This window comes from Pteropus vampyrus, unplaced genomic scaffold (assembly GCF_000151845.1).
Source record: "Pteropus vampyrus isolate Shadow unplaced genomic scaffold, Pvam_2.0 Scaffold6, whole genome shotgun sequence".
NCBI lineage: Eukaryota > Metazoa > Chordata > Mammalia > Chiroptera > Pteropodidae > Pteropus > Pteropus vampyrus.
The window spans coordinates 9,531,675-9,555,375 of record NW_011888787.1 but is presented as its reverse complement, the minus strand read 5'-3'; the positions used below and the strand labels follow the sequence as shown (position 1 = coordinate 9,555,375).

The window sequence follows — 23,701 nt, the reverse complement described above, 5'->3', positions numbered from 1 at the left end:
TGCCAAGCGTTTTATACCAATTAACCCTATTTTCATAACAATTCCGTATGGTAGAAATTATTATTCCATTTATAGATGAGGAAACTGAGAATTAGAGGGGATGAAAGTGACCACTCAGTGGTCACACAGAATCCTGCACAGATTTCTGACTTCTTGGACCATTTTGTTCAAGTCAATAAATATCTTTAAGCCCTGTTCATTTCCAGACGATTAAGTTAGAGGCTTCTTTAAGTCCTTTTAACCCTGAGGCTTTCAGGTCATCTTCAAATCATTCTGTATGGTCCCGATACACAGACACAGCTGAGGGCCTCAGGAGGAGGTGAATTCTCGGTCTGCCGAGGCACACATGCCCATTTCTTGACCTTGAAGTGTACAAACATGGGAAGGATGTCTGATGACTCTGGGAGTCTTTTCCAAATCCGAAGGTCCATGATACTCCTTGAGTCAATGGTAAGGACTAGAACACATTTACCACAAAGCTGGGATTACACTTCTATTTAGTTATCTACATGCTACAAAACAGAGATGTTCTAGGACTCTGTGTTCATATCTTCTCCACAGTCTATAGAAGATACAGAGGCTACAGGATGGTCTCCACGTGTTGTGAACTTTGGGAATACGAGAAAAGTTCACATATCGACACAACTGAACTCATCTGACAAAACCAGGTGGATCCTTAGATTTCTCTCACTTTTGGTTGAAAGAACTAAGGGAAACTGGCTTGAGGAAGAAGAAAGGAAGAATGCATTGGCTCACGTCATGAAAAAATCCACAGATGTATGTTTCTGGGCTTTGGACACAGCTTGATTCCAGCCTCCCATGACACCACCAGGGTATTCCTGAGCTCTGCTCCCTCTGAACCAGTCTGCTTTGAAACTCCATGTGGAACCCAGATGGCTGTCGCTCCTCCAAGCCTTATAGCCACACCCTTCCATAGCAGGAGGAGAGCAAAACAAAACTGCCCATACAAATGTCTCGGCACATCAGCCTGGCCCCAAATGAGTGACTTGCCCCCTCCCTGAACTCATCACTGTGGCCAAAGGGATGGGATTAACTGATTAAACCATCCAAACTATATGATGGGAAAAGAGAAAAGGGTGGTTTCCCAGAGGAGATCCAAGAGCACAAAAGGAGGGAGAAAGATGGCTGTGCAGAATAAAAGATTAATGCTATACCACATTGGAGGGGACGGTTTCTTTGCTAAGCTCGCTCCTCCAAGATCATTAGCTCTTGCACTCAATTCAAAAGTCAACCTCTGTGTTTACCACTGAATTTGAAACCAATTAACAGTAGTAATGAGTTATAATAGTAACAATAACAGCTAATATTTGTCAACATTACATACATTGGATTTAGAAACTCCGTTAAGCACTTTACATACATTATTTCATTTCTCATCTAACTGCAGTTTATCGATGAAGAAACGGAATGAAGCTCAATGAGATTATGTAACTTGCCCAAGATCACATACTAGTAAGGAATATAGCCAGAATTCAAACTGAGATCCAACTCAGAAGCCACGATCTTAACCACCACTTCTCAATCACGTACTTACCTATGTCCCTGACCCATGCGTAAACCAGTGCTATGTATTCCTTTTGACGGGGTCTGTCCTGAACCTTAACACACCAAAACTATCCTATTGCAACGAAAATTAGCTGGAACTATTTTTGGCCAGGTGTGACTCTCTCTGATTCCAGAAAACACATCACCTTACACTTGCAACGAGCTTCATAATAGTTGAAACAATGGACGTGAAGTCTGTGGGTAGCTGGAAGCAGACTGGCCCTTCACCCTCCCAGAGTGGCCAGAGGAAGGAGCCGACTTTGTCAATCACCTGGGCTGCAGCAGCCTGATTTCTATCACTCACTAGAAATAGTCTAGTTATAGAAAAATCCCAGGCGCTTCTGCACTGTAAGCGTGTCAACTGAAAGCTCGGTGGCGAACGTTTCTGAATGGCAAAAAAATACATCAGAAAACAACGATCTGAACAAAGGAACAGAAAGTCCTTTGCATACAGCATGGAACTGAGAAAATGTACAGACCCTGTTGCAAGGTGAAAAGGAATATAATAATTTCTAATATTCCAGGGGAAAAGTTTATTACAGTTCTTAAGCAAAGAAGTTAACTAACAATAGTTTACTTAGCTTCTGTTACTAGAAAGCCAGAAAAGAATCCATCTTTTTTTAAAGTAAGAAAGTAAATAATTTTTCAGAATTACACAGAAACAAACTCAAAGCCAAAGACAAGCTATGAAGATTCTTTAGGAAGGGGCACCCAAGCTCCGTCCATCTCAGAACAGGGACAAGACTCAGACAAGGCTTCCACCTCTTTCAGGAACTTTCTCAGTATTTAACCATTCTGGGAGTTAGAGTCACAGTTAACCTCAAGGCCTCTCTTGACTCCTGAGTTCAGGTAATTAAATTCGTTCCCCATCCCTGTGTGATTTTTTTTTTTTTAAATCAAGGTACAGGAAGTGTTCAGAACTATTCTAATCTTTGTTGACATATGAGTTTGGATTGAAATGAATACTCTACTAACATTAGGTAAAGAGCTCAGTACTAGGCATTAAAGATGACACTACAAGGCAAAATTATCACAAGTCCTCCTAGAGTGCCCAAAATGTGTGCTCTTCACCATCTCATAAATTAAATGAAAAATTACATTCATTTGTATTGAGTAGCACTTTCCCAGGATTTTCTCAATTTCCAAAAGAAAACACATCCATATCAAATCCTACGATTCAAGGCAGATTTCCTGAACCCAAAAATGAGGAAAAGCTTGGACAAAGATTAGGCAACAGAATACATCACAATAAAGAAATGGGGAGAGAGTGTAGCTAAAAGTCGATTACATGTGTATGGACAAGAATCTATGAAACATTTGTCTATTTAGAGTTATTAACCTTAACCACCATTACATGCAGTCTCATGTAATATCCTAAAGTCTTCCTCTTTCTAAAGATAAAGTGTAATTAGATGCCAAGTGGCAGATCACTCGTGGATTTTAATTTCGTAAATTCCTTTGGTTTTCTCCTTTTCTCAGAGCATCCACATGACAGTAGCACCCAAAACATAGATGGCAGACGAGAAAAGCAGAGGTCTGGGAAGTCAGAAGGCCTGAGCTTCAGATCTTGCTGTGTCCCCAAGCAAGAAGACCTTAAAGTCACCATTTAAACTTCCCATCTCTTAGTTTCCTCATCTGAAAAATGGGAACATTGGCTCATTTCCTTTGCAGCACTGAGATCAGTGATACGAAGCACTCTGAAAGCTTCAAAATGCTACAAAAGCATTAGGTACTATTATCACAATTAATATGTTCCTGGGCAAAATGTTGCCAAAAGTACATGAATCCTAGATTCACTATTTGTATGAATTGAGGCATAGAGAAGCACATAGATATAGATATTTTGCATGTTAGGTTAATTGAAAATTTAATTAAATCCCAGGGAATAGAGAGAAATAAACTCACCTGTCTACACCCTGTGAAAATTTATATTCATAATATTAGGAATTACCTTGTCTCTTAATACTCTATTCATGTTTCTTAAACTGAAAAACTTTTAATTGTGTGAATTGTCCAAATCCCGTTGCTTACAATCGAGGCTTTGTAAATGGGGTCAATAATGGTACCTGCAAGGCGGACTTGGTATGAGAACTGAGTCAGTATGTGCAGAGCACGTAGGACGATGCCGGCATATGACGTCTGCTACGTGAATGTCTGCTCTACGGTCTGGCAGTGGAGAATCAGTCAGATTTGGTTTCAAACCATTGCTCCAATTTCTACTAGATATGTGACTTAAAGTACAGGTTTTCTCATATGTATAATGAGGAAAATAAAAGTACTTACACCTCATAGGTTTGTTAGGAGGATTAAAAAAATTATTTATACACACACACACACACACATACCCATACATACATACATACATACATATATATGTGTGTGTGTATGTGTATATATATATGATTGAAAAATTGCTTATACTGAAAGTGTTCCATAAGTGGTAGTATTGGTGGTTTTGCTTAAAATAATAATGTTGAATAGCAGCATTATTGGTAAATTAGGAAGCAGCATCCAAAATTCTTTTCTTTTCAGTGGCTTATTTAGTTCTCATACACTTTTTAAGAGCTAGCTGCACCAATCTTGGCAGTAGCGAAAATGTATGTGATTAATTTAAAGTGGTAAGTAGAGGATCAAATTCTCAATCACTATTCCAAGTTTAATTCTGTTTCAGACTTACCACTGCCAAAATATTTTAAGCAGACAGAATTACATTTATCCATAAGAAGCATACAGTTTATTCCTTTAATTCGACTTTTTATAATCTCAACTCTCCTACAAAGCCTCCGCTGTCTAATCGATCTAGCACGCAAAGGTATTCCACTAGACCAAGGCCACGTGTTTCTAAAGAATTTATGTTATATCCCAGTCTTTGTCAACATCATTTCTTACAAACTTGAATAAAACATGAAGAGCTCCTTGAAAAGCTTTAAAAAGTCAAGGCTTTTTTTTCCAGTTTTCATTTCCCCAATTCATTTCCATTTTTCATTTCTCCAAAAGAGAGGGTGAAAAGAAAGGAAAATCAAAGAGGATTTTTTAAAACTACATGGAAGAGTCAAAAGATAGAAAGAAAAATATCTCTTTAAGCTGTTAAGGTGTTTTCAGGGCCAACAGCTTAGAGGACTATCCTCACCTAAGATGCTACCTAATTCCTCTTTGTCTTTGCGGCTCAACTTCATGGCCACAGACAAATGTGCTATCGCCTCCTTACGAGGAGGCTTGTTTTCAGTTCCTTGTACTTATTATTATATGCTATCTCCTCCATCACTTTTTTGAACCTCAAGGCAGTTAAATTACAGATTGCCAGAGAAAAAGGGATCTCAGAAACTATGTTCTAATACCCATTTCCTTTTGTGCAGACTTCCAAACTTGCAGGTGGTCTGATGACTGAGAAGACTGGGGACTTTCAGAAGACCGCAAAGTGACTCTAGATCGAGAGCTCAAGCCCTCTCTCTCCCAGGCAGGGTGGCTTTCCCATCCTGCTACATGTCAGCATCAAATTTCTTATGTTTCTGTTTTAAGTTTGTGGTATATATTCCCACTGCCAAGCAAAGCAATCCATGGTTTGGTTTTTACTTTATAACCCAAATGTTCCATTTTAGAGATCAAATAGTGCCACCCCCAAATAGGCTTTTGTACCTGAATTACAAAAGTAAGGGCAAACTTCTCGATAACATTTGGTTTTTCCCCTTCTTATGTGCTCATTTTTATAATGCGTTTATGTCAGCAGGAGCTAAAATAAAGTCACCCTGATCATCTGACTCATTTATGGCTTCTCACATGCAAGAAGTTTAATTTTATGCCAGTGACTACAAAATAAATGACCATAACTTGTGAAAGGATGATTTCGGTCACCTATTATACATAAATATTTGGTGTACACACAATAACCATAAACATTAAAATATTTCCATGTGACAAATATCATTGAAATCCAAAAACCCAACACACATTTGCTGAAATCCAAGCAAAGGAGTTACTCAACAATCTCAAATATTCCAGTGATTCATGTCTTCCCCAAGTCACCTACCCAAGTCAGAATGTTCTCAACTTCCAAAAATTAGGAGCCTTTTGGATGTAGAGAAGACTGGAGAATAAGGTCCTTAGACATGAGGGCCCAACAAACTATCTAAAGCAGTGGTCCCCAACCTTTTTGGCACCAGGGACCGATGCTCCTATGAGACTCTAGTGCCTGATGATCTGAGGTGGAGCTGAGGTGGTGATGCTAGCGCTGGGGTGAGGCTGCAAATACAGATGAAGGTTTGGATGAAGCTTCACTCACTAGCCCGCCACTCACCTCCTGCTATGTGGCCCAGTTCCTAACGGGCCATGAACCGCTACTGGTCCATGGCTCGGAAACTGGGGACCCCTGATCTAAAGGATGAAAAACAGTAATCCTACCCTCCTAAATAACCAGCAGGAAAACTTACCTCTGGATAAGATAATCTCCTTATTCTAATCTCATTGAGAGAGTTGCTACTGCTACCTTTTTTTTTTTTTTTTTTTGCTAAGTCAACTATGTGAAATTTAACTACGGAATTCAAATATATAGACCACTTAAGTCACATGTCCTTCTTCAAGAACGAATAAGTAATTGGATCAAATGTTCTCTAATAAATATGTAAAAAGTAAAATGTAATTACCTTTCCAAAGTCTCGAACATCAAACAGGTCAAATGCCTCGAAGAGTTCACTTTTTCTCATTCCAAATGTCTCGCAACAGGCCGTAAGGAATGTTCTTATGTTCTTCAAACAGAGAAACTAAGGAATAAGAAATAGCTATTAGTATGCAGTAAATACTTCTGAATGCTGTCTACCCTCTGTCACTCCCAAAATGCTATAAAAATGACAAGGAAGAACCCATCAGCTTTTCAGGTTGTTTTTCAATAACTCCTTCAGCATTATTTACTGAGTATCCACTTTCTCTCAGCACAAGGGATATAAAATTCTATCCTCATGAAATTTACATTCTAATAAGACAGATGAGAACAAACTCAGCAACAAAAACAAAAACATAAATGTTTTTATTTTCACATGGTAATAAGCACAATAGAAAAAATAAAGCTAGGAGATGGCTCAGAAGTGCTGGTGGGGGTGAGGGGAGCTTAAATGGAATGGCTAAGGAAGGTGTCAGTGAGAAAAAGTGCCAGTAAGAAGAAAACAAGGTTTCAGTCAAGATGGCGGGCTTGGTAGAGGCTGGTGTCAGATCACGACAGAGCACTGCCTGACTAGCCCCATAAGCGGCACACCCGAAGAGTGGTCCCAACAGGTACACAAGACAGCTGGGGTGAATCCCACTCCATGGGGTCAGCCCCCACACAGCAGCTCCTACCCTGTGGGCATGGCCAGTCCCCACGGCCAGTCAGCTCAAGAGTCAATCCCATTCCCTGACGTGCTAACAGCAATCAAGGCTTAGCTACATCAGGAGAGCACACACAACCCACACAAGGAACATGCCCAGAGCCCTCAGTGCAAGTGATCAGGGAGACGGGGACACTGGGCCACACAGGACACCGACTACACAGGCCACATGGCCAAGGCTGGGAAATGCAACAAACTATCATAATATATAGAAACAAACACAGAGAGGCAACTAAAATGAGAACACAAACATGCTGCAAATAAAACAACAGGAGCAAACTCCAGATAAAAAAAACTAAACGAAATGAGGGCAAGCAACCTACCAGAGTTCCAAACACTGGTTATAAGGATGTCTAATGAACTTAGGGGGAGAATAGTTGATCACAGTGAGAACTTCAACAGAGAGATAGTAAGCATAGCAAAGGACCTAGAAACCATAAAAAAGAACCAGTCAGAAATGAGGAATACAATATCTCATAAAAAGAATACACTAGAAGGAATCAACAGTAGATGAAGCAGAGGATCAAACCAGCAACTTGGAATACCCAATAAAAACAGCAAAAAAATTTTTAAAAAGTGAGGAAAGTTTAAGAGACCTCTGGCACATCAGACATACCAACATCCGTACCATAGGGGTACCAGAAGAAGAGAGAGAGCAAGGGATCGAGAACCTATTTGAAGGAATAATGACAGAAAACTTCCCTAACCTAGCGAAGGAAATAGATATACAAGTCTCAAAAAAAGAGGAACCCAAACGAACCCACACCAAGACACATCATCATTAAAATGCCAAAGGTTAAAGACAAAGAGAGAATCTTAAAAGCAGAAAGAGAAAGGCAGCTGGTTACTCACAGGGTACTCCCCTAAGAATGTCAGCTGATATTTCAACAGAAACTTTGCAAGCCAGAGGGATTGGCATGAAACAATCAAAGTGATGAAAAACAAGAACCTACAATCAAGACTACTCTACTAACCAAGGCTATCAATTAAAATGGAAGGTGAGATAAAGAGCTTCCCAGAGAGGAAAAAGCTAAAGGAATTCTTCACCAACGAGCCAGATTTACAAGAAATGTTAAGAGGACTTCTGTAAAAAGAAGGGGAGAAAACCCATAAATATGAATAATAAAGTGGCAATAACTATGTAGCTATCAATAATCACTTTAAATATAAATAGATTAAATGCTCCAATGAAAAGACGTAAGGTAGCTGAATGGATAAGAAAACAAGATCCATAAACGTGCTGTCTACAAGAGACCCACTTCAGATCAAACGACACTCTCAGACTGAAAGTAAAGGGATGTAAAAAGATATTTCATGCAAATGAAAATGGAAAAATAAAAGCTGAGGTAGTAACATTTAGACAAAATAGACTTTATAACAAAGGTTATAAGAGACAAAGAAGGGCATTACATAATAATAAGGGGATCGATACAATGAAAGGACATAACCCTGGTAAACATACATGCACCCAACATAAGAGCACCTACATACATAAAGCAATTATTGAATAAATGGAGAGATCAACAGTAATACACTCATAGTAGACTTTAACCCACTAAAACCAATGGACAGATCCTCAAGACAAAATCAATAAGGAACCAGCAGCCTTAATGACTCACTAGACCAAATGGATTTAATTGCTATTTTCAGAGCATTTCACCCCAAAGGAGCATAATATGCGTTCTTCTTAAGTACACAAAGAACATTTTCCAGGATAGACCACATTAGGCCACAAAACAAGTCTCAAATCTAAGAAGACAGAAATTATATCAGGTGTCTTCTCTGACCACAATAGTATGAAACTAGAAATCAACTACAAGAAAATAACTAAAAAATACACAAACACATGGAGGCTAAACAACATGCTACTGAACAATGAATGAGTTAACAAAGAGATCATGGAAGAAATCAAAAGATACCTAGAGACAAATGAAAATGAAAACATGATTCCAAATCTATGAGACACAGCAAAAGAAGTCATAAGAGGGAAATTCATAGCAATTTCCTCAAGAATATCTCAAGAAACAAGAAAAATATCAATCTAAATTTACACTTAAAAGAACTAGAAAAAGAATAGCAAACAAAACCCAAAGTGAGAAGGAAGGAAATAATAAAAATTAGAGTGGAAATAAATGAAATACAGTCTAGAAAAACAATACAACAATACAAAAGATCAATAAAATCAAGTGCTGCTTCTTTGAAAGGATAAAGTTGATAAATCTCTAACCAGACTCATCAAGAAAAAAAGAAAGAAGACCCAAATAAATAAAACCAGAAATGAAAGAGAAGTTACTACAGACTCCACAGAAATACAAAGGATTATAAGAAAATACTACAAACAATTATATGCCAACCAACTGAATAATCTGGAAGACATGGATACATTCCTAGAAACATACCTTCTCCCAAGACTGAGTCAAGAGGAAACAGAAAATCTGAACTGACCAACTACCACCAACGAAATCAAATAAGTAATCAAAAAACTCCCCAAAAACAAAAGTCCTGGACCTGATGGCTTCATAGGTGAATTTTACCAAAGAAGAATTAGCACCCATTCTTCTCAAACTATTCCAAAAAATTCAAGAGGAGAGAAGCCTTCCTAACTCATTTTGCGAGGCCACCATTAAATCCCTGATTCCAAAACCAGACAAAGACAGTACAAAAAACAGAAAACTAAAGACTGGTATCCCTGATGAACATTGATGCAAAAATCCTCAGCAAAATATTAGCAAACCAAATTCAGCAATACATTAAAAACATCATATGCCATGATCAAGTTGGATTTATTCCTAGGATGCAAGGTTGGTTTAATATCCACAAATCAATTAATGTGATAGATCACATTAACAAATTGAAAGATAAAAATCATATGATCATATCAATAGATGCAGAAAAAGCATTCAACAAAATCCAGCATCCATTTATGGAACAACAACAAAAAAAAAACTCTCAGCAAAGTGAGAACAGAGGGAACATACCTTCACTTAATAAAGGTCATATGTGACAAACCTACAGCTTACATCATACTCAATGGGGAAAGGCTAAAAGCATTTTCCTTAAGATCAGGAACAAGACAAGGATGCCCACTTTCATGAAGGGACAAAATCTATCTTGTGCGTCTATTTTATATTACTTTCATGGACACTGAGCCTGATGATGTGATTAGATGAGATCTTTAGAGATCTTGAGAGGAGGGGGTGAGTGTATTTTGCATGCGGAAATAAAATGAATAGTTGGGACCAGAGTGTAAACATTCCACTTCGGTATCAATTTCCATTCCAATTTCTGTATCAGTTTTCTATTGCCACACATAACATTGCATAACAGACCAGCTAAAATTGAATGGCTTGACACAACCACCATTTATTTAGCTGACGGGCCTGTAGGTTTGTGTTCTAATTTGGGGATTTCTCCTGATCTTTGTTGAATTCACTTGTATGTTTTCTAGGTCAGCTGGCTGCTGGCTAGAATCATATTTTTGGTGATGGTTGCCTTGGGGAAAGCATGCCTCAAATGTGACAAATTCACTCTCCTCAAGAATCGCTCATTCTTTCAGCAGACTAGCTCTAGCAAATCCTCATGATATGATAAAGCAAGAGAAGAGGATGATTAAGATCATGATTCTGAAGAACAGCAAAACAGCAAGCCTCAATGAACAAGGACTTCCCAAGCCTCTGCTTACAACATATTTGCTGACAAGTGATTGGCCAAAAGAAGTCACAGGATTGAGCCCAGAAACAAAGGGTGGGGCCATCAATGCAATCAACCCACTATATTCCCAAACTGTCTGCCATGAAAACTAGTGTCCCAGAGGTGTTATGAGATGTTCCACTAAAAAGAGGTTCTATGGTCATACTGATTAGTGAAATGCTGCTTATTATATACTTTCGATGAGTCACATTACCCTTTAACCTATTAAAAGATCGAAGAATTTTTTTAAAAAATGAAAAAGGAAGCAGAGGTCTGAAGGTGATGAAGGAGCAAGCCATGCACGATCACAGGACAGAGTACTGCAGCCTAAAGTAGCGGCCCACACCAGGGCCCTAAGGCGGGAGGGCCCTGACATACAGCTGAGAAAGGGGCCCATGCGGCTAGAGCACAGGGAGTGGCACGGAGAAAGGTAGGAGGTGAGCTAGAAAGGTATTGGGGTTAGAGGATGAAGGACTCTGTTAGACAGGCTTTTACTCTGAGACAGGAAGTGACTAGAGGCCTTCGGGCAGAGGAGGGATATGATCAGATGCTTTAAAGGGGGTCTTTCAGGCTTTTGTTTTGAATATAGGTTGAAAGGGGCTGAAGCAAGGATGGAGACAGGCAAACCAGACAGGAGGCTATTGTAATAATCTGGGTGAGAGACAACTGTGGAAAGACCAGGTGTTACATTCTGACTTTGTTAAATTTGAGATGCCTATTAGTCATTCAGCGGGATGTGAGGCAGCAGGCAACTGGATATACCGGTCTCGAGTCCAGGGTACAGTCGTATACTCCAGACATAAATTTGGGAGTCTTTAGAGTATAGAGTACATTTTTAACCATGATATTTTCTGAGATGACGCTGGGAGAAGGAAGAAGAGAGGAGAAGACCTGGGGTCAGGTAATCTCAGGAGATCGAGAAAAGAGGATGTGCCCACGAAGAAGCCAAGAGAGTGACCAGTGAGGAAGGAGAATGGTCAGGAGAATGTGTTTTTCCTGAAGCCAAGTAAAGAAAGTGTTTCTAGGAAGAAGTGATGAACTGCGTCAGTTGTTGCTGAACCTCAAATAAGATTTTGACCAAGCTCTGTCCTTAGAATCAGGCCGTGTGAAGCCCATGAGTATACCTTAAGAGAAGCAGGTTCTGTGTGGAGGACTGGAGTGAAAGTCTGCTTGGAGCAGGTTGAAGAGACAATGGGAAGAGAGAGAGTGAAGGTGTAGACTCTGGAGGAGTTTTGCTGCCAGGGGGTACAGGATCGAGGAGGTAGAGAGAGGTGAAGAAGGGCTTTTTAAAAACAATGGAAGCTGTTAGACCATGTTTCTACTTTGATAGGAATAACTTGGTAGAGGGGAAAGTCAGTCATGCAAGAAAGAGGGGCAGTCACCCAGATGAAAAGCCCTTGAGTTGGCAAAGGAGAGGGGGACGTGGCTGTCAAGTGGAGAAGCTGACCTTGGCAAAGAGCCTGCTCAGCTCATCACTACCTACAGGAGAGCCAATAGGGAAAGCAGACGCTATGAACACCTTTTAAAACAAACAGAGTTTACTTTCATTATCTAAAAGACTCAGATCCACCTAAGCAACGTACACACAATTGTGAATTAAGTGAAGTCTTTTTGGAAACATTAGCAGTGATGGCACACATAAAAATAAAATTATTCACCTCCAGTAAGTTAGAGACCTACTAGCTAATTATTGAATCTCTACTTTCCTTTTCTAAGCACTGTCAATGTTTTATTTTGTTTTGTTTTTCATCCTGGTTTGTTTTTTAATTCGCAGAAGGCACATTTTATTTCTTCTACATTTGAAACATTCAGATTTTTCATGGGCTTAACTCAGACACAGTTTTACCCTTTACAGGAATCCTTCTCAGATACTTAAATGTTTCAGGAAGGGTTAAAACCACAGGGGAAACATCACAACCCCTTTGAAGCATAAAGGCAGCAGTGAATGGGCATATGCAGTTACTGCTTTCACTTTTAAAAATTCATAAGAGACCTTTATGACACAGAATCACTCTGCATGTAGCGCTTCCACACAGAATTGCTTATTTACAGATTAAAAGCCTCGCATTCTGCCAAGACAGACAATAATTACTCTCTTGGGGATTCTGCAACTGCTCTCTTGCAATATTTTTTACATAATTAAGTGCCCAACTCATAGCTCACCAAGGAACAAAGCATAATTTCACATGCCACCGTCTGAAGATTTCTCACCAAACTCAAATTTTCCACCAGTATAGGAGAAACTACAGTAGACTTCCACTGGAGTACTTAATTCAAAAGCAAGTATTACTGAAAGTAAATATATATATATATATATATATATATATATATATATATATATATATATGAAATGTAGTCATCACTGCACACATACAAGAGAAGATTTAAAAACAGGCCTTCCCTTCCTTCTGGAACCAATCTTAACCTCACTTGCCCCTGAACCTGTACAATTCTATTAACTTCCACAAATATTTACTGGATTTGAAAAAGGTCACTGGTATGCTCCCACATTTCCATACAATCCTCAGATTTGGTCACCTTTTTACATATTTTTTCAGTCAATGGTTTTTGAATGCCTACAACGTTCCAGACACGGGAAAGGCTAAAAGTGAGTAAGACAAGCTTCTCTACTAAGCTTATCTGGAGATTTGCACAGTTACCCCAAAGCTGGCTAATGACACTATGATCACAGTTCACTCGATGCCAACGGGCGTCCATCTCCGAGCAAGGAACGGAGCTTAGGGTTAGAGGAAAGGGGCCCTAACGCCATTGCAGAAGCCCTGGACGGAGCGGGCCTGACCGCCTGCCTGCCCACCCCCAGACCCGTGCTTTGTTTTCATCATGTTGAACTTTTTATTCCAGTTTATTGTATTTTTAAAAAATTCAAACTAAAAGAAAAGCTGAAAGAATACATGAACACTCCATCTACTCAACAACTCTTACATACTGCCATATATGCTTTTGGGTGCCGACTCTTTATAATGTTTACATTGCAGACATCGTGGTACTTTGCTTCACTCAACATGCATCTCAGGAATGAAGGTATTTTCTTCTCACATACCCACAATACCATTATTACACTTAAGAAAATTAATTCCATATTATCTAATATCCATTCCATATTCACATTTCCTCAACTGCCTACCTAATGTCTTTTTATATTTGCTCCCCAATCTAGAATCCAATTAAGTTTTACCCATTACAGTTAGTTGCTTTATCCTTGCAGTACCTGTTAACCTAAAAATCCTGCTGCCTTCTTTTTACGATATCGACTTTTTGAAGAGTCCAAGATGATCATCTCATCATATAGAAATGTCTCACACTCTTCATTTGTCTCATTATCTGCTCATGGACCATTAAACCTATTCCTCTATCACTTGTATTTCCTGTGAACCAAAAGCTAAGTCTACTTACAAGTTAAACAGCTTTGGCAAAAATACTTCATACTGTGAACCTCGTATTTCATCCTATCAGAAAACACAAAATATTAGGTTATCCAATTATTATTGAAGCTAAGATTCCTCACTTGGTTAAGATGCTTACTGCCACATCTCTGTTGTAAAGGTACATGTCCCCTTTTATATTGGTAGAAAACCTGGGCTGATAACATGGTACCATGTGGTTGTCCTATTTCCCAATAGTTTTGCACCATGAATTTAGTGTCCACTGATAGTTCTTTCTTTGATTATTCCATTTGGGACTATAAAACAGTGATTTTTCGAATACTATCATTCCTTCCATATTTATTAGCTGGTATCCTTATCTAAAAAAAGCTTCCCCTGCCCCCTAGCTCCCCTTCACACTTTTTTTTTTTTTTTTTTGCTTAATAATCAGTCACTATCATTATTCTTTTTGATATTCACATTATCCAAAATTTAACCACTGGAGGTCCCTTCAGACTAGTTCCTGTGTCCTTTGACATGACTCCATTTTCTTCTTTTTCTTATATCAAGCTGTCCCAGGCCACCTCGTATTTCCTCTGCTCTAGTTCTGGACTCAGCCATTTCCCCAAGCAGGTCTGTTTCAATGTATATGGTAAATGGTAGTTTGAAGTCAAAGTCTGAGCTGCTCCAACATCACGTGAGCCAGTTATATCAAATGAACCAATACCTTCACACTTCGCTTAAGCAATCTATCACTTGCAACAAAGAGAGTTAATGTAAACAAGATGGGCCTAACTGGTCTCCAATGTACCTCTAAGGTAATTCTATAATTTTCTTTGTGGAATGCCTAATAACCAACTCTTATCTCACTCCATTCAAAGGAAATGAGTTCACTGAATACAACTGATGAACATGCGAGAGTGTTTTATGCCTAGAGATGTGATTGATGTTTCAACACAGTACTACTTCAGTTCTCAGTCTGTAACTTCTTTGAGATTCAAAGCCATCTGATAGTCCTTTTTTTCCCATCGGCAGAAGCTTAAAACATTCTGTCCTCAGAGATGGTGTATAATGCACAAGGACAAATATATATCATTTCTTAACCTTACCTTATATTGAACCAAAAATTACACAATTTTGCTAAACCATCTCTTTTACTCCTATGAGATAATTTTAGGATTTCTTAAAATTCAGAATTATGATTTTAGGAATCAAAATTAAAGGCACACAAAATGTCTAAATAGCGTTTTGTCACTTAACCGATATGAGTGAGGTTTTCCAGGTAAACAGTGCGTGTGCGTGAGCACGAGACAAGATGAAGCATGGACAATGAGGGACAATGGAAGGGGTTCAGACTGGACACAACACTCGGGAGGGGAGCGGTGTGAGCAGAGCTGGACAACGGAGCCAGGAATTACATGGCAAGCTAAGGGAGTTTGGGCTTTTTCACAGAAGAGATGGTAAAGATAAAGCATTTTAAATAAAAGAATGCAATACTCAGGTTGTATTTTATAACTATTGTTGTAGCTAATTTTTGAGTCCTTACTATGTACCAAGCTCTGTGCTCATGTTTAAGTCATTTAATCCTCACAACTTGATCAGGAAAGCTTTCATGTTTTTTTTTTCTTCTTTTATATATACTGAAGTTTAGATGTTTACCCAAGTTTATATAACTGCATATGCCAAAGTAATGGAATCATGACTCAAATCTAGACATTCTGGGTAGTGTCCATATCTTTAACTATCATGTTATACCAGCTCCATTTTGCAGCATACATAATGAAATGATTTTCTTTTCTCTTTATTAGGGAGACTATGTTGGGTAGGTAGGCAAGACAGGGACAATTAGAATGCTGTCATATTAATTCAATGAAAAAATTATGTTGATTTGGACCAGGATGGTAGGAGAAGGAATGAAAAGAACTCTGGGAGGCAATATGGAAAGGAAAGATCTGGTAATTGATTAAATATGTGTCGGGTGAGTGAGGCAAGAGTGAAAAAGACAATTAAGAATTATACCCACAGCTCTGTCTTGGGAACTGCACGGACAATGGGGGCAGTCACTGAAAATAACTTAGCAAATTGGGGGGCAGGGCATGTTAAAAAGGGGCACAGATTGAGTCCATTAATTCTTGTCTTCACATATGGAAAGGCCCAGTAAGGAGATGCCGCCTAGCCTGTCTCCCAGGTATATCCAGTGACAAGTGACATATTCTAATAACCCAGTCTTCAACCACCCTGCTCACCCTTCTCTGTTCCTGCAGAAATATACAAAGAGCTTACTTTGTATATTTCTTTATATATTACAAGTTAAAATGGTGGAAAAACACTCAACAGAGATGCACATAATCCTCAAAGGAGAAAGTTTAACACCTTCCAGGTATATGACACCCTAAAATTACACAGCAGGCCAGAGGTCTCTCGGTTGGAAAATGTTTCATAACCAGACAGCTAGCACAATAGATGGGGTTAAGTGGCTTTTCAGTGGCTTTTCAAGGTGCAGCCTTTGTCGCTACCACTTTAATGTTAGCAATACTGATGTGAGAGAAGAAATGTTTAAAGGATAGACTGCTAAAAGTTCACTTTTATACAACTCTGAAAGAATCTCTTTTTCTTCAACCCCTTTTATAAAGTGTATGGTTTCCTTTTCTGTATGTGTGTAAGAGCCATTTTGACTTTTCTCAATGACAGAAATGCAAACAGGTTGCTTCCCTTTTTTTTTATTTGAAAGAAAGAACATCTACTTCTCTAAAATTGTTAGCAATAATGGACTAGCTGCGTTCACTTGAGGCTACATAACAGGAAAAACCTCCACAGCTCATTGTGAAATGAGTTATTTCAATCTCAGCTGAGAAATGATACCTTGAAGGAAGGTCAATGATTTCTAATTCGGCTTCACAACCAGGTAGACTTGCTGACTTTCTGCAATTCTCCCAAGAACCATGGACAGCCAGGCTATCGGATGAAGAAAGTTCTCAGAGTCTCATTTCTCAATGAGACATTCATTAACCTATTTGAAAGAAAGAGTCTGAATTTGAGAGTTTGGCATAATTCAAATCGTGAGTGGCTGTTATTAGGCTGACAATCTTGAAAAGCATAGAAGAGATCATGATGAAGGCCACTTCCAAATGTAAGATACGCAAAGACTTTTCCTGCCATTCCAATCAGCAGAACACCTAGCTCTAGACTAAGCAAACTACCTCCCCGCCCTTCTTCCCTCACCTACAAAGAATATCATTTTCTTCTTAATGTTTTTTTTTTTTCCACCTTTTTTAGAGTAGGCTTCTTCTACTGGATAACTTTGAACAAATCTGAATAACTCAACAACTTTGGAACAAAATTATTCTCACGTAGATCAGTCATTGTTTTGTGTGTGTGTGTGCCAAATTACATTCTATTTTCCACCCACATTTTTAACTTCTCTAATTGTTATTCAAACTGCACCCACACTCCTCCCAATTTAGCATCATACCCAAATTTTATGCAAATTATACTTATCGCTTCTGATTTTATTACCTGACAGATTTCTTTGATTTATACTCCAGGTTCTAGTTCTGCCCATTATTTCACAATTTATTTTATTAAAAGAAAGTTGCAGGTTTTTTCTAGATAAGGTTTTTTTCTAACCTATACCATATGTGTCATAGATGTTATCTGTATGTTTATACAGACACATGCATATATACGATTTTTTTCCTTAAAATCTACTACTATTTCTATAGAATCTTTCTTTCTGGAAATACTAACCAAGTAGCATACTTAACTAGGTAGAAATATACCCCAATTAAGTATAGAAAATGCTCCCTGGTCTTTACTTTTTCCCACCTTTTTCTTAGCTTTTCAATAAACTCTACCAACTCTAAATCCAGGAGATTTGTACTCCGTTTACAAAACTTGTTAATCAATCACCGGTACCACTCATGACATCATCACCACGTCTGTCTTGAGCTCACTATCAAATAAACAGTGTTTTATTTCCGGAAATAGAAACATCTGAAAAGAACAAACAGATGGGCATATTAACCCATGTTCTGTTCATTCCCACAGCCAGATACCTTTAGTTTTCCTTCTTTGAGCCAAATTCCCCAGCGAGCTTAATCTGAATGAATTAAATGTTTAACCCTTTATCCCCAACTCTCATATCTTAACTTCTGCATTCTCCATATCTGCACCCAATTTAGCCATTTTCCCACCAAAAAATGAAGACACTTTCAGATTGTATACGTTCTTAAGGAGACTGTATATACTAGATCATTCTGAAACTATCTTCTCCCTAAGTAGATATTTATACGCTGTTTCTTCAGCAGTGGTTATTCTTAACCCCTTGTCCTATAAGGCAGATATGGAGGAGGTTTATGTGGAGTTTTTTTTTGTTTTTTATCCAACACCAATTACAATGTTTTTATATGATTTATAAACAGTAATTTGCAAATGTAGTTCCCACTGCCTGGAATGGCATTTCTGTAGGAAGACCATGGTCCTGATTTACCATTGTCTGTTTATGTCCTACTGTCCTATTGCGATAATTGATACAGTAGTCCCCACTCATCCAAGGCCCCCAGTGAATGCCTGAAACCACAGGTAGTACCACACCCTACACATACACACCTATGATAAAGTTTACAACTAATAATAAAATAGAACAATTATAATACACTATAATACAAGTTATATGAACACGGTCTCTCTCAAAATATCTTATTGTGGCCTTCTTATGATGATGATGATAGATGATAAAATGCCTTATTACGTTGAGAACTTTCAACTTTTCACTTAAAGGAAGCGCTTTATGGATTCTCTTTGGCATATCCGAATTGCTAGCATCATTACTCTTGGCACGCTGGGACCATTATTAAGTAACATAAAGGTAATTCGAACACAAGTACTGCAATACCAGGACAGTCAGTGTCATAACCAAGACAGCTACTAAGTGACTAATAAGTGGGGAGCATGTATACTGTGTGGATACGCTGACAAAGGGATGATTCACGTCTTGGGAGGGATGGAGCAGGATGGCACGAGATTTTATCACTACTCAGAACAGTGTGCAATTTGTTATTTACAATAGCCAAGATATGGAGGCAACCTATGTGTCCATCAACAGACAAATGGGTAAAGAAGATGCAGTACATATATACAATGGAATATTACTCAGTCATAAAAAGAAAGAAAATCTTGCCATTTGCCACAACATGTATGGACCGACAGGATCTTATACTAAGTGAAATAAGTCAGACAAAGACAAGTGAAATGTGATTTCACCTATATATGGAATCTAAAAAACAAAATAAACAAGCAAACAAAATAGAAACAAACTCATAAATATAGAGAACAAATTGATGGTCGCCAGATGAGAGAGGTGTTGGAGGATGGGTGGAAAAGGTGAAGGAATTAAAAAGTACAAATTGCCAGTTATAAAAATAGTCATGGAGATGTAAGGTAGAGCATAACAAATATAGTCAATAATACTGTAATAACTATGTACAGGACCAGGTGGGTACTAGCCTTATTGGAGTATTCAAACAATCACGTAAGTTATATAAATGTCTAATCGCTATGTCGGACACCTGAAACTAATATTGTGTGTCAACTGTAATTGAAAAAAAGGTTTTAAAGAGGAGAAAAATATAAACATGTTTATTTCTGAAATTTTCCTTTTAATATTTTCAGACTGCAGTTGACTTTGAGTAAAACCACAGAAAGCAAAACCATGCATAAGAGGTGACTACTGTAGTGTCCTTTTCATTAAAAAAAATATATATAACTTCTGTTAGGACAATAAATTACATAGTCATTCTTCCTTTCTTCTTCCTCTCCCTAGAATATTCCTCATCCTTCAGAACACCAGATCAAATCACACTGTGTTAAGCCTTCGAGGACAACTCCAGGCACAGCTGGTCATTCTCTCTTATATCATTATAAAATGTACCAAAGTTTATTGTAACAGAATTTCATTTTTTATTCATTGTCATGTCCTGAACATAGCCTAACACAGGGCAAGCACATACTTGATTTGTATATACACACACATACATGTATACACACATACACACATATACACACACACCATACATACTGGATTCCTAGGGGAACTACCAGCAAAAGACCTGGGTGCAAATCTTGGTTCTGCCATCAAGAATTATGTGGTTGTAAGGAAGTAGTTTAGTGCAGTGGGTACGAATAGGTTCAAGAGTCAGACCAGCCTGTACTGAAATCACCCACCCACAGGCTAAGTGAACTCAGAAAGTTTACTTAACTTCCAAGCCCCAAACTATAGAATGTAGATAATTCTATCTTCCTCCAGAGGACAGTTCTCAGCCAAGTGAAATTATGAATTTCAAGCATAATTTTGGTAAGCAATAAATGTTCACTAGATATTGCCTAATGCTATTGATTATAAAAGGATGGCCAATGAAATAAAAATATATATTCCTAATTTTATATGATTACTATGTCATAATGGTAGAATACCATCTTTAATGGAATTGTCTTTATTAGGCAATCATTTAACCCATGTGAGGCTTGGTTTCTCCATTTATAAAATAGAGATAATTATACCCCTAAGAGGTCTGTTGTATTAGGTGAGATAATCTATAAGAATTCTAAGTTTTGTTCATTCATTTCACCCATGAAGTACCAACTGAGTGCCCAATAAGTACAAGGCACCTTGTTAAGCACAGGCTGATTCCAAAGATACAAGGCTGATACAAGGACAGGTGCCAAAGATACAGAAGTCACACACGCCCTTTCTCCCAAGAAGTTCATAGTCCAAGGATTTGCATAAACCTTACGGACTTGTAGAAATGCCAGCATCATTACTATTCTGTTCACTCTCCTATAAACTTCCTTTACCTGATTTTTCTGATTCTCTTTCTTGTTCTTCAACTTCAGCTTACTATCTGAATTTAGGCTATATCGAAACTACTACTTACCTTATTAAGAAAAAAGACAGTGAGTTATGAAATCAAGAGGGGATAGACTACTATATATTTGTATACAAAGACTGCAATAAATGCATTAAACATACATTTGTTAAAAATTATAGGCATTCTATGAAATTATTTTGTGAGTAAATATTTTTCCTTGAATTTCTGCAAATCAAGTATGAGGCTTGCTCATGTCAGCCTCCATGCTCTCGAGTCTGAAAAGGACAAAGATAACCTTTTCTTGGCCTAAAATTTCCCCCATTCCTATAGTCATTTTATTCTTTTTTCTAGCTTTATTGAGATATACTGGCATAGAACATTGTATAAGTTTAATATGATGTAATACACCTACATCTTACAAAATGATCATCATTACATCACACAATTTCAATTTCATTTTTGTTCTATACCCATTTTAAATGTCAGCATTAATATTTCGATGTTAGCTTTATTTAGCTCTTTCCCATGTACCTGCTTGTATGGGGTTTAGAAATAGGCTAAGTCCTATCTGGCCAGGAAGTGCAAAAATAAAAATTGTATTTATAGCAAAAATCTTGGTCAAGTTTTTAAAGCTCAAATGTCATCCTACGAAGAAAATACTCAGTCAAATGTTCATGTTGTTGATTATTCTGCCATCGAACACTTTCAGTTTTTAGCACTATAATTTTGTTTTGTGACTTATGTTGTAACAAGACTCTATAATAACATGATAAATAATTTTCTATTAATACTTTGCTAGACTAAATTTTAAATATTTGCTTCTTTTAAAGTTTGATTTTTCTATGTCTAGAAAAAAAATACTTTTCCCAGGAGTACTCATCTCCAGCTTTATCACAGAAATCACAGGGCAAAAAGAATATTCGATTTAAAAAATAACCTTTTGTGGAGCTCATGTGTTCTTCTGATCAAGGTTATCGGGAACTTATTTTTTAAAAGACCAAACACCAAATATGGCATTGTTTTTACCATATCCAACTTCTTTTTAAGTAGGCTACTATAGTCATTAACATCCCCATAAGATCACGAAACAACGAAACTCCTTCATAAGATGAATGTGCATGCGGCATCCATGCAAGGGCAGCGTGTCATCATTTATGATGAACATGCCAGTTCCTGAGAAGGAAGTCCCCTGGCACACGAAGGCAGGTAGCACCAAAATCAGTCAAAGCGCACGAAGAACGTTGATTTAGACTGGGCCAACTTAATAGTGCCAGCATCACTCTTCGAAAGCACTCTTGCAAATATTTATTTTCAATAATTGACCAGAAATGGACATTCCTTTACATTTCAGGCAGGAATAGTCACTAAAGCCTGTATTCTAAATAACGGTGGTATTAAATTGTTATTCCCTTCAAGTGAATTTGGGATAACTCAGCGTGGAGTGAATTTGAAAATAAAAGTGCAATTCTCAGTACTCAAAGAAAAAAAAATTGGAATTTTATTTTGTTCCCAGGTTTTTAGTTAAAAGTTTTGTTTAAATTGGATTTTTTTTCCTGACTGTAGAATAGTTTAGTACAAGTCCTCAGACATCCCAATTAAAACAAGCTAAAATTTCATTAGAAGCAAAGTGATACAGGTCTCATTACATAAGAAATTTCATTATGATGAAATTAAACATTTGGAAAAGCAAAATGATTCCCAAATCTGGCCATGTAGCCCACAAGAAAGGGGGGCGCGGGTGGGAGGGACAGAGAGGAAGAGAGAAGAGGGGTGGGGAATCTGGTTTTATTACTCTCTATCTAATTAAAAATTAATGACAATAAATGCTCTCATAGTAATTTCTATTTTTTTAATGGTAGATTAAACACTACAGTTTTACCTGCATACTACATAACAGTGACTGAGAGACGGCTTTCATTTCAAACTATTTGCTCACATTTAATAAAATTATCAAATGTAACTTCTCAAACATTTTCCCCACAGAGGCGTCCCTAATAGCAGAGGACAATAAAATTATATCTAGTATCCTCGTTGCCTGAAGTTGCCCAATCTACCACATGCCCATAATATCTTTATCACTTTCAAAATTCGTCTTCTAGCCCATTAGCCATGTTTAATACAAAAGGTGTTGTAAATTACGTACTATTGATTTAAGCCCCTCTCCCCTCCAATGACCAAACCTCCCATAAAGTCTGCTACCAACCCAAATGCCTAGTGAGAGGGGACAGGGAAATAAGGAGAAATCAAGAGGAAGGGACTAAGCTGTCCACTGGAGATCTAGAGAGAAAAAAGAGCTATAAGGAGGCAGGAGAAGCAGCAGCTAGAACTCAGGTCCCAAGGCTTCAGAGACGTCTTAGAGAAGACACTGGACTCACTCGGGACATGAAATGGGAGCTAAAGCCAATTAGATTTCCTCAAAGGCACAGAAAATCACACTCGATACTGGATTATACTTATATTGTACTTCATACCACTTGTCATCAGCTGTAGTAAAAATAATGCAGGAAATGGAATAATAAGAACAACATTTATACAGGTTGACTATGTGCTAGGCACTATTCTAAGCATTAGTGTGTGCATACACACACACATCACACTCGACCTTCACTAGAAGTCTCGTGGTAGCCGATCACCATTTTACAGATGAGGAAACGAAGGCAGAGAAGTTAAACTCTTGCCCAAGGTCATACAGCCCTAAGTGGAAGGGCAGGTGATTGGCTACTGATTTCTATACACTTTTGAAAGAGTTATAATAAAAGTAACATTATTAACAGTTTGTTAAATAGTAATCCCACCCTGATCACATGCCCTTCTTGCTCAACACATACAGATTTGGCAT

The 23,701-nt window shown here is 37.9% G+C and overlaps 1 protein-coding gene across 1 annotated transcript in view; it reads right to left on the bottom strand.

The window, feature by feature from the left end:
- Positions 1 to 23,701, bottom strand: part of VAV3 (vav guanine nucleotide exchange factor 3) — a 325,354-nt gene that overhangs the window by 239,080 nt on the left and 62,573 nt on the right. The window contains exon 2 of the mRNA XM_011369192.2: positions 6,207 to 6,323. Coding sequence (XP_011367494.1) covers positions 6,207 to 6,323 — 117 coding nt within the window. The remainder of the gene's footprint in view (positions 1 to 6,206; positions 6,324 to 23,701) is intronic.